General features: G+C 34.1%; 1 protein-coding gene and 1 long non-coding RNA gene across 2 annotated transcripts in view; one reads left to right on the top strand and one right to left on the bottom strand.

Moving 5' to 3' along the window:
* LOC136853599 (uncharacterized) overlaps positions 1–17,500 on the top strand; it is a 250,404-nt gene that overhangs the window by 64,095 nt on the left and 168,809 nt on the right. The window lies entirely within an intron of this gene.
* Positions 3,599–17,500, bottom strand: part of LOC136853596 (protein CEPU-1-like) — a 241,480-nt gene continuing 227,578 nt past the window's right edge. The window contains exons 7-9 of the mRNA XM_067129343.1: positions 15,967–16,117; positions 11,508–11,656; positions 3,599–3,933 (exon numbers count right to left, since the gene is read on the bottom strand). Coding sequence (XP_066985444.1) covers positions 3,830–3,933; positions 11,508–11,656; positions 15,967–16,117 — 404 coding nt within the window. The 3' untranslated portion in view covers positions 3,599–3,829. The remainder of the gene's footprint in view (positions 3,934–11,507; positions 11,657–15,966; positions 16,118–17,500) is intronic.

The raw sequence follows: 17,500 nt of genomic DNA, 5'->3' as shown, positions 1-17,500 counted from the left end.
CTCGAAAAGATAGAAAGGCACAAATAAAGAAAGCAGTAATAGATATTCTCCTTCTACTTTTGTCTTGGGAAGGTCCAAGAAGACCCTCGTAAAGGAGAAGAAGAAGAAGAAGAAAAAAGCGAGCGTTACGAGGAAAAGAGAGAGAATTTTCTACCTCACTCTGTTGACAGGTGGGACCCTGGGATGTTGTCCCTTATTTAACAAATAGAAAAAGAAGAAGAAGAAGAAGAAGTAGTCGCTAGCTCGCTTCTTTTGTTCTTCCTCTTCTTCTCAAGGACAACCGGCGACTGGCTGTTGACTCGAAGATCTAAAACCAGAGAGAGAGAGAGAGAGAGAGAGAGAGAGAGAGAGAGGTTATAAGTGCAGATATAGGACATACCCATACCTCTACTTCCCTCAATGCAGAGAGAGAGAAGAGAGAGAGGGGCGGGGGGACAGCGGGCGACAGGCGGTTGACTCAAAAATCTAAGAGAGAGAGAGAGAGAGAGAGAGAGAGAGAGAGAGAGAGAGAGAGAGAGAGAGAGAGAGAGAGAAATAAAATAATAGCCATGTTTGTTCAAGAAGCATTTTGAGGTTACTCTGAAAGAAGAGACCTCTCTCTCTCTCTCTCTCTCTCTCTCTCTCTCTCTCTCTCTCTCTCTCTCTTTTTGTTTCCATTCACTGGTGGGGATTCCAGGGTAAGAAGGTCCAGGCTCTATACAAACTTCTTTTTTTGTTTTGCTTTGTTTTGGTTTTGTGTCTTTGTTTATATGCCAACTTTGGGACATCTTAAAGCGGTAGGCTTGAATAAGATATATCTCTCCTTCCCTGGTATAAACATGCGAGCGATTACACAAGTATTAGTCAGCAATATTAGTGATATTACTGGTAAGCAAAGGTTGTTGACAAGATCTTGCTGATATATTGGTAAAAATGTCGTAAAAAAAGTACAGTAAGTGAAAGTGGAGAAAGTCTAAGGAAAGTATCGATTACCAAAATATTAATATTAGTATCAAGACCGCGATTACCAAAATATTAATATTAGTATAAAAATCTCGATAACCAAAATATTGATATCAGTATCAAACTCTCGGTTGCCAAAATATTAATATTAGTATCAAAATTTCGATTACCAAAATATTAATATTATTATCAAAACCTCAGTTACTAAAATATTACTGTTAGTATCAGAATCTCGATTACCAAAATATTAATGTTATTATCAAAATCTCGATTACCAAAATATTAATATTAGTATCAAAATTTCGATTAACAAAATTTTAATATTGTTATCAAAATCTCAGTTACAAAAATATTACTATTAGTATCAAAATCTCGATTACCAAAATATTGATATTATTATCAAAATCTCGATTACCAAAATATTAATATATAATATTAGTGATGTTAGAGGCATTGATATGAATGACATACGACCTGAGGTCTTTGTGACAAAGTCTTACGGATATATTGCTGAAAATATCATAAAGGAAAGTGAAAAAATTTAGTGCTTGGTAACCTTACCTGATACAAAAGTCACAGAAGAAAGTGCGGTGGGTGAAAGTGAAGAAGAAAGTCTAAGGGAATAAAGGAGAGCTTAAGCAGTGTGGGGAGACCTAGTGGAAAGTTTTTCCGCAGAGGAATGTCAGGGCAGGGAAAAGTTGGAATCTATGACGGGACTTTTGAATGGAGACGTCTTTATGGAAATGAATTGTAAGCTCTGGATGTGCAACAGAGAGAGAGAGAGAGAGAGAGAGAGAGAGCCGAAAATTGCTTGAATAACAGATGCTTCAAAAGACATTCCTGAAAAATTATAGCTTAGTTGGTCAAGGGCAAACGACATTAAGACAGGGCGTTTGCGTAAGTAAAAAAAAAAGTAAAAAATGCGCCGAAGTTTCTTCGGCGCAGTCGAGTTTTCTGTAAATCGTATAATCAAGGCCACCGAAAATAGATCTATCTTTCGGTGGTCTCGGTATAATGCTGTATGAGCCGTGGCCCATGAAACTTTAACCACGGCTCGGTGGTGGCCTGGCCAGACCTATATCGTTGCCAGACGCACGATTATGGCTAATTTTAACCTTTAAATAAAATAAAAACTGCTGAGGCTAGAGGGCTGCGATTTGGTATGTTTGATGATTGGAGGGTGGATGATCAACATACCAATTTGCAGCCCTCTAGCCTCAGTAGTTTTTGAGATCTGAGGGTAAGTCTGCGGCTATATTGCAGTCTTTTGCTTTATACTTCTCTGTTCTGAATAATTTTGTGGCAGGGGAAGAGGTTGCATAATTAGCAGGTATGGAATTCCTGGAATAATGATTCCTTTTCTGATTTCTTACAATATTGGCACAGGGAATGAGGATGCAAACCCATGCCGCGTCGTTATGGTTACTGTCACCGTACTTGCAACACAAGAAGGCATATCAGGTTCGATTTCTGACTAAGCATAAGAGGAACTTGGAGTGCAAGTTATTCCTCAGGTAAAGTGAAATTCATGTTAAAGGGTTATTTGTGGCTAAACATTTTAATATAAATATTTTATATATATATATATATATATATATATATATATATATATATATATATATATATATAAATATATATATATATATATATATATATATATATATATATATATATATATATATATATATATATATATATATATAATATACTGTATATACTCATATATAGATGAGGGTCAGTTCAGTTTACAACTGAAAAAGTGAAAATATAACACATTTTAAAGCAGAGGAAATTCATAAGAGCATGAGGTAGATAATTCCTGTTTTCTTCCATTATTTCCTTTATCTCTTATTTATTATTATTATTATTATTATTATTATTATTATTATTATTATTATTATTATTCCAAGCATGTTTATTTAGTAAACACGTAAACCTGCTTAAAAACATATTTATAAGACATCACGTACTTATTGCTGAACATTTCCTAAACACAAAAATCAAGCTGTAGCATCGACAGACATTTCAGGAAAATAAAGACAAATTTTTTTTTCACTTTGTGTCATTTTATTTCAGTTTCTGACATCCATCTAATAACGACATTCTATGATGTTAGAGCTGTTAAGATAAATAGTTATTATTATTATCTTTGCCGTTGAGGTTGACTCTGTAGGGTTTCGTAATTGTGTTTATGTATGTGTGTGCGTTACGTGATAGGATTGGTTATGTTGCGTCATTTGAAGTAAACTTTAAAATTTCCCTTAATGTTTGTCCGTTATGCACAAAAGAAATTTTTTTACACGGTCGTGAGAGAGAGAGAGAGAGAGAGAGATTTCGTTATAGAGTATGCTTGAGAAAAATGAAATGAAACGAGAGAACAAGGAGAATATAAAAAAGTAAAAAAATTTTCCAGTCATTAAAAAGTTTCCAATAGAGAATCAAAACATGACATGTATATATATATATACAGTATATATACAGTATAGTTATATATATATATATATATATATATATATATATATATATATATATATATGTTATGTATATATATATTTATATGTATATGTATATATAATTAAATTAATATATATATATATATATATATATATATATATATATATATATATATATATATATATATATATAGATAGATAGATAGATAGATAGATAGATAGGTAGGTAAGTAGGTAGGTAGATATATAGATAGATATAAATATGTATAGATAGATAAATAGATAGATAGATAGATAGATAAATAGATACCTAACATGAACATGAAACCCCCATGGATCTACTGTAGCACCTCCATAAGTCAACCTCAAAAGCCTTAGGAATACAGTTGTCACTCGGCGAGTGGATACATGAAGGACATTTTACTCTCCATTCATCATCTGAGGGTGAACACAACGAGGACCACCGCCAACAGGGTCGTCAGGTCTTGACCTCGAAGCGCCGTTGCCAGGTCATGGTGCATGGCTCTGGGCTCCTCGTCTGCGAAGAAAGAAAGAAAGAAAGAAAGGTTGACCTTGGGTGAATCTCTTTCCTGGGGTTAGGTCAGAGGTTATAAGTAGGTTATAAGTTATATAAGGAGGTTATAAGTTATAAGTTATATAAGGAGGTTATAAGTTGTAAGTTATATAAGGAGGTTATAAGTTATAAGTTATATAAGGAGGTTATAAGTTGTAAGTTATATAAGGAGGTTATAAATTATATAAGGAGGTTATAAGTTATAAGTTATATAAGGAGGTTATAAGTGAAAAATTATATAAGGAGGTTATAAGTTATATAAGGAGGTTGTAAATTATATAAGGAGGTTATAAGTTATAAGTTATATAAGGAGGTTATACGTTATAAGTTATATAATGAGGTTATAAGTTATAAGTTATATAAGGAGGTTATAAATTATATAAGGAGGTTATAAGTTATAAGTTTATAAGGAGGTTATAAGTTGGTTATAAGTTATATAAAGAGGCTATAAGTGTGTTGGTATTTATGTTATATATAAGGAGGTTGTAAGTAGGTTATGAGTTATAAATTATATATGGAGGTTATATGTACGTTTTGGGTTATAAGTTATATAAGGAATTATAGGTCGGCTATAAGTTTAAAGTTATATGAGGAGGTTATAAATAGGTTATAAGTTACAAGTTATATAAGGAGGTTATAAGTTACAAGTCATCTTCTTCGTTTTAACGTGCTTTTATACCCATTTTTATATGGGGTAAGCACGGTGCCTTCTTTGAAGGACTTTGATTTGGCGGTGGGGTAGGCCCGTAACCTCGACCGGCTGCCCTGCCTGACATCGCTTAGACCCCGGTACCGAACGTGTACATGTATCACCGAAACCCCCGCTCCCTTTCTCCCAGCAGCGCGAGGAGAACTGGGCGGGTAGTCCGACAGTTCGAGACGTGTGAGGTGTCTGTTATGTTTTTAGAAGATGTTGGAGTGGCTTTGTTTATGTGTGTATTAGCCTGTAACATCCATTTGCTTTCAGCAAACCTATCCGTTGATTACATACGTAATCCCGGGATGTCTACACGGATAGCAAAGTTTCCGCCTCTGACAAGTCATATACGAAGGTTATAAGTTACAAGTTATATAAGAAGGTTATAAGTTACAAGGTGCTCTGTATGCATTACTTAAGGTTCTTTGCAGGCTCCCTTCGGTCCCTAACTGCAACCCCTTTCATTCCTTTTACTGTACCTCCATTCATATTCTCTTTCTTACATCTTGCTATCCACCCTCTCCTAACGATTATTTCATAGTGCAACCGTGAGGTCTTCCTCCTGTTACACCTTTCAAACCTACCTACTCTCAATTTCCTTTCCAGCGCTGAATGACCTCATAGGTTCCAGTGCTTGGCCTTTGGCCTAAACTCCATATTCCATTCCAGTCCGATTCCTTTGACCAAGCTAGTTAAATCTAATGCTTGTAGATTAAAATCAGACAAAACAGGTCTTACAATAAAGAAATGTTGCCCAGGATTGGTGTATAAATAATCGAGTTTCTGTGAATAAAAACAGCAGTGACCGGGGATGAAAGTAGTCGTATCTTCTCCTAATCGTGAGATAATCATACTTGAAATCTCTTGATTCCCTCACATTTCGTCTGAGGTATTTTTCCATTTCATGGATTTCATAAGGCGTACATGTATAGCTATTTAGATCATTGTAGTTTATGTAACGTTAGTTTAGATTCAGGGTGTGGGTTTTCGTAGCGTGCGTATTACTAGCTGTGGGAAATATTGTCGCTTTTGAAAGATATATATATATATATATATATATATATATATATATATATATATATATATATATATATATATATATATATATATATATATATATAGTTTTAGTTTGACACTATTCTATCCAATACCCTGAAAGAAGTTGATCTCCATCTCGTACCTATAGTAAACGATAATTTCTTTTTATTTCCGTTTTAAAAATGATTTCCTGGTAACCTCTCAGATTTCAAGCTCAGCAAACGCTGTTTGTTTTATTTCTTAATACATTACTCTTTTTTTTTCTTGGAAAACTCCTAGCCTTGAAGTTGATTAGGCATCGTGAATTTCAATTCTCCTTCTGAAATGCCTGTTCGCAAACAACTTCTCCTCAGAGTGCAAGCAAAATCAAGGCACAAAAGCATTAGCGCCCCATCGCCTCATCACAGATCTCCTTTCTCAGAGAACGAGCTCAAATAAGCATCATGATTTTTCATTTGGTATCACTGTCCGTCAACAGAACGCAGCAGGAATACAAGTAGAAATGCCTGCACGCAGTTGAAAGTAGAATGGCTTGTATGAACACTGCAAGCGAAATCAGTTCGCAGAAACGAGTTGAATGCACCCATCTCAGCGATTTTTTTTAATTCCTTTTTTTTCCCCCTAATGAGTTTCAAAGGAATTCGGAATCGGGAGATCAAATAGCAATGGTTCAGTTGCTCCTCCTTGATTGGCAATGGGACGGCAAACGAAGGATCGATAGACAGGGAAAGCGGTAATTCCCCCTTTGTTCCAAAGCGATGCTGCGAATAGAAATAAAGAGAGTTTGAATAAAAAAAAACGCTTAATTTATGCAGGAATTTTCCTGCCTCATTTCTTGACTGCAAAAAAAAAAAAAAAAAAATCTGGTGTTCTCCCCAGATTCCTATTTTTTTTTTTTTTTTTTTGGCTGAAGTTCATGCTAGGTTTGACTCCCACTTTCCTTTTGCATGAATTGCAAATGCCGTGCAATTCGGATTCTCCATTTCAAACAACATTGATGAAGGCGTCGATCAAGGGCAGTACATAATACTTTGTCGCATTGCAATGTAAAGATGATCAACCTAATTTGTATAGCATAACAGGTAACTAGTTTTACTGGAAAGTATGCATACACTTTTTTTTTGTAATTTTTTGAATTTTAAAATACACGCTGCGTTTTATAAGCTAACTGTTCATGAGTACTACTGTGTAAAGTATTCATACACGTCTTCTATTTGGTGAATTTTAAATTACACACCTTGTTTTATAAGCTAACTGTTCATGCCCACGTAGGGGGTTAGCGCCGTCAGTGCACCTCATGCGGTGCACTGTAGGCATTATTTTAGGTTCTTTGCAGCGTGCCTTCGGCCCCTAGCTGCAACCCCTTCCATTCTTTTTACTGTACCTCCTTTCATATTCTCTTTCTTTCATCTTAATTTCCACCCTCTCCTAACAATTGATTCATAGTGCAACTGCGAGGTTTTCCTCTGTTACACCTTTCAAACCTCTTTACTGTCAATTTCCGTTTCTGTGCTGAATGACCTCATAGATCCCAGTTCTTGGCCTTTGGCCAAAATTCTATATTCAATTCAATTCAATAACTGTTCATGGATACTATTATGAAAAGTATTCATAAACTTTTTTTTTTTGTAAATTTTAAAAGAAACGCTGCGTTTAATAAGCTAACTATACATGACAGCTATTTTGAAAAGTTCTCATGCACATTTTTCTAAATTGTATAAATTTTAAACACACGCTGCGTTTTTATAAGCTAGTTGTTCATGAAGACTATTGTCTAACGATAACTGAATTGTCTGGGCTTTTCACTGACTTCATACGTGTTCTATACTTGGTGGGATAATAAATTTTCCCTTGTGTATTCAAGTCTGTACCTAATTCTAAAACAAGGAATATGAGAGAGAAAAGATATTACGCAAAATGCACGGTTTCTATTTTTATATCATCTTATGTAGCCAGATCTGCCTTTATAATCTCTGAACTAACAATACACTTTCAAAAAATAAATTTGTTACCTTGTGTGTGCACATCTCTTAAAATATTTTTTACAACCGCGTTTTAGGAACCGATGTTTTAGTCATTTGAGCGAAATCTTTTCTATTACGTTTTTGTCAGGCTAATTTCTCCCCAATTGCATCTCACAATTGCCATCTGTTAGTGCATGTGTTTTCAGTATTGGCGATTTTGCATGCATAATCTCGCTTTGCGCCACAAAGTGGCGGTTTTTCCCTCTTTTTTTTGTTTCTGACGCCCACAAAATAAAAATTCACGATTGGCAATTGTCGGTTTGATGAAATTCATTCTGTGGTCCATAAGGATAAATTAATCTGAAATTTCTGAAATTTCTGCGTTTGATGTATCAGTGCAGTGCATCGTATTTTTCTGCTGACCGAAGATGAAAGGAAGAGAGAAAGAAAAAAAATTAAGAAAAAGGAGTTGAACGAAGCGCGGTTTTGAATCCTCTCAGGACTACAATGATTGTTGATGATGAAACTCCCAGACTGTATAATGAAACGGCTTGATGTTTCTCAAATATTCGGCCAAACTTTGTAAATTTTGCGCATTTGTTTGTATACGAACACATAAGTATGTATAATATTTCGTTTTACATATTTACATGCTCATGAAGCACAGTTATTCTAGATACTTTCAGCAAAGTCACCTTTCTCTCTCTCTCTCTCTCTCTCTCTCAATTCGTTTATGTTCAATATTTTTCCATTACAATAGTGGATTATGTTACTGGTCCTTTGATCAAAGTTTACTGTTTACCATTTTATCTAAACCCAAAACCCAGGTTCGAATCCCCTCTGGGGTAGATGTTTTATTTCAGTTATAATTCCCCATGGGTGTAAATTATTTCCAACGTATAGTGAATTCGATATTAGTGAAATATATATATATATATATATATATATATATATATATATATATATATATATATATATATATATACATGTTTATATATATATATATATATCTATATCTGTGATGCATCACTATATTGCGATCGAAAATAATGAGTAAAAGCCACAATAATTTAATTGATAAACTGTATTTTTCAAGATACAAAAATACAAAAAGGTGATAAAAAACAAGGAGCTTCCGACCGTTTGTGCAACAGTCCTTTTTGTATTTTTGTATCTTGAAAAATACAGTTTATCAATTATATATCTATATATATATATATATATATATATATATTTATATTTATATTTATTTATATTTATATATATTTATATATATATATATATATATATATATATATATATATATATATATATATATATATATATATATATATGTGTGGGGGTGTGTGTTTGTGTTTGTGTGTGTGTGACTGAGAGAGAGAATCTAGTATCACCTTCCTCAAAAGAACGGACTCCACGAATGGCAGAATGCTAGTAGATCAAGGCTCGCCTTCAAAACAAGGTGCAAAGGTCGGGGGTCACTCTTTTCTTTGTCCCGCCGTCTAAAGAAGTCAAAGAGAGAGAGAGAGAGAGAGAGAGAGAGAGAGAGAGAGAGAGAGACCTTTCTCAGCGACAAGCGCTTGTTTGTCTAGAGTCCAGAAATCCAGAAACCTCAGAGGCGTCTGTTAAGGAGTGTTTCGTGTACTTTGTATCGAGAAAGTGCTTCGTATCCTTTTCCTGAAAGTCCTTTTGAAAGTCCTTTTCAAAAGTCTTCTTTCTGTTTAACGTGGAATCCCGGGTCCCTTTCGCCTTTGCTGAAACACTTGCTTTCCATCTTTTTTGGAATGGAATATAATTAAATTTAGGCCAAAGGCCGAGCGCTTGGACTTGTGAGGTCGTTCAGCGCTGAAAGGGAAATTGAGAGGAATAAAAAGGCTTTGAAGGTGAAACAGGAGTAGAACCTCGCAGCTGCACCATGAAACAGCTGCTAGGAGAGGGTAGAGAAAAGTAAGATGGAAGAAAGAGAACATGAACAGAGGTACAGCAAAATAATTGAAAGAGGTCGCAGCTAGTGGCCGAAGGGACGCTGCAATGAACCTTGAGTAAAGCCTACAGTGTACTGCGTGAGGTGCACTGGCGGCACTGCTAACCCCCTATGGGGCTCCCTTTTTTTCGTGGGCGACGCTTGAAAGCAATAGATGTGAAAAAAATAAAAGATACAATGCTAAAAAAAGGAGGAAGACGAAGAAAGATTTTTATGGCAGAATCGGCCATTCCCAGTGGCATCGCATTTACTCAATGTCCCGTTAAGCTATGAAAAATTATTTCCTTCTTTTTATATCGGGCGTACGCACGCAAGCACGCAGGTGGGTAGGCACACGTGGGGTCATAATTCTTCGCGGGGGCAGCGCGCCCGCTGACAGGTAAATTGATGGCCGGTTCAAATAGGAAGACCCTCTAATTCTTGCTTTATCTCCCTTCTCATTATTTTTCTTTATTTTTCTTTATTTTTCCTTATTTCTTTCGAGGTGAAATGAGAGTAATCCACCCGTTCTTCTTTGTGTGTCTTCTCCTCACGAGAATTGGATGGGAGGAATTATGAGGGAGGCTCTGCCCAAATTTGGCATGAAGATTATTGGAATTAACTTGACTTCTGTCAGTTCAGTCTGTCGTCAGGTACTCTGGCCTTGGAGTTGAGTATTCCACTGTTTATTTGGTAGATTGGAATATTTGTTGTTTTATAGAAAACGGTCTATGTGCGGCCTAAGTATAAATATTATATATATATAATATATTTTAAAAATATATATATATATATATATATATATATATATATATATATATAGTAGTCATATAAAATCATATGATACAGATATAATATTTCACTCATATATATAAGGATCGAACTCAGGTCTTTCAGTTGTGGTTCAGTCAGTAGCGCCGTTGCCTTTCAACTGGAAGATCTGGACTCAGGTCTTTCTTGTTCAGTCAGAAATTTCAATGGAAGATCTATATTATATATATATATATATAGAAATATATATATATATATATATATATATATATATATATATATACATACATACATACTTATAATAAAATACCCTTTCCTTTAGGGCTCTTGTTTTTATGAATGTCACCAATCAATGTAAAACTTCACGAAGCTAAATCTTCTTGAGCACGAGTAAAAATTGACTTGGATAAGACTGTAAAATGAAATGGTGATAACTATTTCCAGTCTTATGTTTAACTCAAAGCAGATATTAGATTGTGTTAGATGTTTCATCATAACGGGATTTTGCTTTAGATTAAAGCGTTTATATTTTGAGCAAGAATATTGGCTATTAGTTCATAGATCAAGGCCTCCTTAGTTTGCAAATGCTTTTTTTGTCATTTTATTTGTTGTGTAAGTTGGATAGCAATAATTTTTTATTTAATATATTATAGGACGGTGATGGTAAATAACTTTGTCGACGTTACCACACTGTAAAGGTTTTCATATCAAGCTGTTACCCAGTCACGTTAGCCTTTTCAGAGTACCTCAATATGGGTTAGAGAGAGAGAGAGAGTGCTATAATTCTATGCATTTAGCGTATTATGTTATCGCTTCCTTTTTTTTTTTTTGTTGTACAGTAGGTGTTAAAAGGTTTGGATTTTTCAGGATAAGCTGAAATGCACAATATCGTTATAGGAGAGAAGGAGAGAGAGAGAGAGAGAGAGAATTTTGAAAGATAATGATACATTAATTTGCATATTTTACGGAATACTAATTCACAAGCAAATTAAACCTTTTAACTGTAGAGCCATAGTTACATACCAAGAAACAAATGACCAATTTCTACTGCTTACATCTAATAAACAATCATTTGTCAATAAAGGTTAATTGTTTAATTGTTTACCTTGCAAGACGTACACAACTACCGTAGCCGGTGGCAGACCCGACGGTCGGCAGGTGTAGTTTCCCGAGTCGCCGCTGGTGACGCTACTGAGTTCCAGCACAGACGAGGCGGCTAGGCCGTCTTGGCTCTCGTAAAGGCTCACGCCTCCCCTGTGAATCGAAGCGGACAAGTGATTCATTAGGTTTGAGGAAATTTAATATTTTTATTTTGATTTTGATTTCTAAGTTTGAATATTGAATTAGGAGTGAATGGAAACGGACGAGTGATTCGTTAGGTTTGATACAAATTTTTATTTTAATTCTTATTTTATTTTTTAGGTTTGAATATTGAATCAGGAGTGATTTTGTTCAGGTTTGTGTGTCGTTATGTTTGAGGATATTTTTGTTTTTATTTTTATTTTTATTTTTAAGTTTAGATATTGAATTAGGAGTGATATGCTACAGTTTTGCGCTTGATAATGTTGGTTATATTATAAGGGGTTTTCATATGAGAGACAGAGAGAGAGGGCTCTTTGGTTGAAGAGAAGGTTTTTACCTGGAATAAAGATACTGAGAAATGAATGACGCGCGCGCTCGCGAGAGAGAGAGAGAGAGAGAGAGAGAGAGAGAGAGAGAGAGAGAGAGAGAGAGAGCGAGAGAGAGATATCAGATTGCCTTAGTACCATGCCATTAAGAAACAAGAGAAATGAGATTGAGATTTTTTTCTACACATGCAGAGAGAGAGAGAGAGAGAGAGAGAAAGAGAGAAAACGACCATACACCCTCCAAAAACAGCAAGTCAGATTAGGTCAGCTTGCAACACATGTAAAGACCAGGTCAGACCAGACCAGCCATCAGCCCCAGTTCAGCTATTCTGCCACTCTGCCCTCGCAACTCCAATAAAAGCCCCGAAATTATAGCCATGCCCTGACAGCGTGTCGCGGGCCCCTGCGCCGTCTTTTTTCGGAACTTAATCCAATTACGTCGCTTCATAAACAGAGACGAGAGCAAGAGACGGGAAGAAGGAAAGGGGGGTGAGGGAGGAGAGGGGAGGAGTCTTCTTCACTTGGTGGTACAATCGGCGTAGAATGAATTTAATGAGTTTCTGCTCAGGAGGCAAGGGAAGGGGCCTTTCTTTCCCCTGTCTCTGGGACGCTTGGTAAAAATTTGCTACACCTGGGAAGGCTATTTTTTTTTTTTTTTTTGTACCTGTGCGTTTTGGCTCTGACAGAATTTGGCAACAGTTGCTGTAGATGTTGAATATCAAGATTTAACTTATCTAACTGATTTTGGCCTTGGAGATATTGAGCAAATGATGTTTTAAGTAGGGCCATTTTTTTTTACCGGTAAGTTTTGCTTCAAAAGACTTTGGCAACAGTTCCTGTAGATGTTGAATATCAAGATTTAACATATCTAACTCTGATTTTGGCCTTGGAGATATTTAGTAAATGATGTTTTAAATAGGGCTATTTTTTTTTACACGTACGTTTTGTTACAAAGGACTTTGGCAACAATTGCTGTAGATGTTAAATATCAAGATTTAACATATCTAACTCTGATTTTGGCCTTGGAGATATTTAGCAAATGATGTTTTAAGTAGGGTCATTTTTTCATGTACGTTTTGTTACGAAGGACTTTGGCAACAGTTGCTGTAGATGTTGAATATCAAGATTTAAGATATTTAACTCTGATTTTAGCCTTAGAGATAATTAAGTAAATGATATTTTATTTAGGGCCATTTTTACCTGTAGTTTTGCTTCGAAGGAATTCGGCAACAATTTCTGTAGATGTTTAAATATCAAGATTTAACATTATCTAACTCCGATTTTGGCCTTGGAGATGTTTAGTAAATGATGTTTTAAGTAGGGCCATTTTTTTAACCTGTACGTTTTGCTACAAAGGACTTTGGCCACAGTTGCTGTAGATGTTAAATTTCAAGATTTAAGATATTTAACTCTGATTTTAGCCTTAGAGATAATTAAGTAAATGATATTTTATGTAGGGCCATTTTTATCTGTCGTTTTGCTTCGAAGGAATTCGGCAACAATTTCTGTAGATGTTTAAATATCAAGATTTTAGTTACTGAACTCTGATTTTGGTTTGTTAGGTAATTCATTAAACGGTATTCCAAGTAGCCTATTAACAGTAGTCGCAGCAGCAGTAATAATAGTTATAGCACTTTTCTCTGAATGAAGCTTCGAAAGTAATTCATTACTTTTAATTATGTAATTAATTATAGAGTTCAGCGAAAAAATAACTGGTATTATGAACGTAAACATACTCATTGCTGAGAACCTAAGTGTTCACCTTATAACGATGTCTTATTAAGAAAGCTTTTACGTAAACTAATAACGGCACTGTGAACAGGAAGCGTGTGTACATTATTATTATTATTATTATTATTATTATTATTATTATTATTAGTTCTTGAGGGTGTATGTATCTTGTGTGTCTGTATTCATTATTATTATTATTATTATTATTATTATTATTATTATTATTATTATTATTATTATTATTATTATTATTCAGGAGGTTGCATTATTTTATGTGTCTGTATTATTATTATTATTAGTATGAGTTCAGGAGGGTGTATTATTGTTATTATTATTATTATTAGTATGAGTTCAGGAGGGTGTATTATCTTATTATTATGGGCATTATTATTATTATTATTATTATTATTATTATTATAACTTCAGGAAGGTGTATCTCATATACATTAGCTTACATGGTACGAAAAAAAGAAATAAGTAAAGAAGTCGTCACGCCAATTAAACACTAATTAGAAAACTTAAATGATAATAACGATGGAGATGTATTACCGAAGCCTCATTACGTTATTCTCAGTCATTAATCGTAGCGGAGCGATCTTAGGGAGAAATATGAATTATGGATATATGCGAAGAATATTTATATTTTCTCAAGGAGAATATTATGTGTAGATTTTACTGGAGAAATATGAACTGTGGAAATATACACTCTTATTTTACTCAGGGAGAATATTATCTATAAATTCTGCTTTTGATTTTGTGAATGAAAATATTAAGAATCAGTGTTTTCATTCATTTCTTAAGAGATAAGCATTTAGTTAAAACTGTTACATGATATAGAGTTTAATATTGCCAATCAAGCAGGCTTACTTAGTTTCTCTCTCTCTCTCTCTCTCTCTCTCTCTCTCTCTCTCTCTCTCTCTCTCTCTCTCTCTCTCACATTTTTAGAGCAACTGCAGTTAGCTATTCGTTCAGACTGCCAATTATATATATATATATATATATATATAGATATATATATATATATATATATATATATATATATATATATAGAGAGAGAGAGAGAGAGAGAGAGAGAGAGATTATAACACAAGTAAATAAAAACCAGACAAAGCCTGAAAATGAAATATTCATGCCACCTTTGAGAACTCTTTAGCAAAACAATATGCAGTGTTTTATGATAATTTCCGCTATTTAATCACGGTGGCCAGCTTCATTCCATTATGGCGTATGTGAAAAGCCGGATTAATTCTTGAAGTAACAAAAGGGAAAGTAAATTTGTGTTAACCTCTGCATCTATTTTTAGAGGGAAATGAGAAGTTTATTTAATTTGACGAGTATTTACACACACGCGCATGCACACACATAAACACATAAATACACACACAAATACATATAAATAAATAAATATATATATATATATATATATATATATATATATATATATATATATATATATGTATATATAATTACATATATGTGACATTACATAAACAATATATATTCTGTGTATTATATATATATATATATATATATATATTATATATATATATGTATATATATCTATATATATATATATATATATATATATATATATATATATATATATATATATATATATATATAACTTTATCACATACACAATTGTTCTGTGCATTAGTAGAATTACTAAAAGGACCTCATTCAAACTGGATGGTATCTAACAGGTTTTTATTCAGAAAAAGTTACAAGCTTTCTTGGACAAACAGTCCACATTATCAAACCACAATTGTTTGAATGATGTCCTTTTTAGTAACTTTATATATATGAAAATCCGTTATATATATCCAGTTTGAATGTGTGTTTAGTAATATATATATATGTGTGTGTGTATGTATATTTACATATATATACATAATATATACATATATATATATATATATATATATATATATATATATATATATGTATGTATGTATGTATGTATGTATATATTCACACATATAGTGTCTGCGTTTGCATGTAGGCAAATAAATTGACACTTAATAAACAGATAAGACAAATATTGTGTCAATAAACAGATAAGATAAATAAATAGCTCTGTCAACAGATGGACAGAACAGATAGATCAATTAACAGACAGACAGACAGTCAGACAGATAAACAGACAGCGCTTGTAACCGGAAAATCACCTCAAAATGAAGCCATTCAAGACTCCCCCTTCCTTACCTGTCGCTTTGCATGTCGATGGCGACATCGCCGTGTAACCAGATGACAGGACCCGACGGGAGGGGAGGTGCCGTCACGTGACACGTCAGGAGGAGCCTGGAACCAGCCTCCAGGTAGACTTCGGAGGGACCAGCGATCACCGTGCTGCCCTCTGGCGGGTTGGAAAGAAAGTGAGTCATTCGTGGTGTGCGCATGGTTGTCTTTAATATATTTATATATATATATATATATATATATATATATATATATATATATATATATATATATATATATATATGTATGTATGTATGTATGTATATGATAAAATCACTGGTAGTGCTGCAAGGCCTTTCGACTGCCTGCTAAGTAAAGGACGACAGACAGTCGAAAGGCCTCGCAGCACTCCAGTGTTTCTCTTTCCTTCATTGGATTTCAACTTTATCTATATATATATATATATATACATATACATATATATATATACATATATATATATATATATATATATATATATATATATATATATATATATATATATATATATATATATATGTTTATGTGTGTGTATAGGCTATATATGTAAACATAGTTATTTGTACGTATGCACACATAAACATTATTTTGGCTCCTGCTCTTAAATAAGGTTTTTTCTCTTCATTTCAATCCAATTCTGATCATATTCCTTCTATAATCATGTTGGTTTATGACATTTTAACACCTTAGGTTCCTCTCATAATGCTCATTTTTCCCCGCAGGAAGGCAGTGCACCTCACACGGTGCACTGTAAGCATTACTGGAAGTTCTTCGCAGCGTCTCTTCGGCCCTTAGCTGCAGCTCCTTTCATTCCTTTTACTGCACCTCCATTCATAGTCTCTTTCTTCCACCTTACTTTCCTCAACCCTCTCCTGACAATTGCAAGGTTTTCCTCCTGTTACTCTTTTAAAACCTTCTTCACTCTGTTTCCCTTTCAGCCATGAATGACCTCACAGGTCCCAGCGCTTGACCGTTTGGCTTAAATTTTATATTGAAATTGTAATTCTTTTTTTATCTTGTCTTTCTCCTATTATCTTAAGCTTGAATTTTTCTCTGGTTGCTTCCATGCTGGCTTCCGAACTCTGGAATAGTTATGTGTATTAATGTTATCCATAAACAATAAAATTTCACGTCCATTTCTTTAACAATTCCGGCCTCCCCCAAAAAAACACATTACGAATGCACTTCAGTTTTTTATTCAACGGGAAAATGCGCAACTAAAAAAAAAATAACGAAAAAAAAAAATGTTTTTGTGATTCAGTCCTAGCTTCGGGTATTCAGTTTGACTAACAAGCTTGTGCTCCGCCAATGGACGTGCTGGTTAATTTGGCCTATCTGTAAACTTCGCTGTATGGGTTTATCTGCTTTGTTTTTTTTTTTTGTTTTTTTTCGTTTTTGTGGCTTGTTGAAAAATGTTAGCCTCTTTAGTCCTTTGTTTTGGGTTTGCTTTGTTATTTTGTTTGGGTTCTTATCTCTTTGTAATATCATTGTGTGTGATATTTTTTCAGGTCTCTCTCTCTCT

This window comes from Macrobrachium rosenbergii, chromosome 27 (genome assembly GCF_040412425.1).
Source record: "Macrobrachium rosenbergii isolate ZJJX-2024 chromosome 27, ASM4041242v1, whole genome shotgun sequence".
NCBI lineage: Eukaryota > Metazoa > Arthropoda > Malacostraca > Decapoda > Palaemonidae > Macrobrachium > Macrobrachium rosenbergii.
The sequence above is the reverse complement of the archived record's forward strand: the minus strand, read 5'-3'. Positions and strand labels throughout refer to the sequence as shown.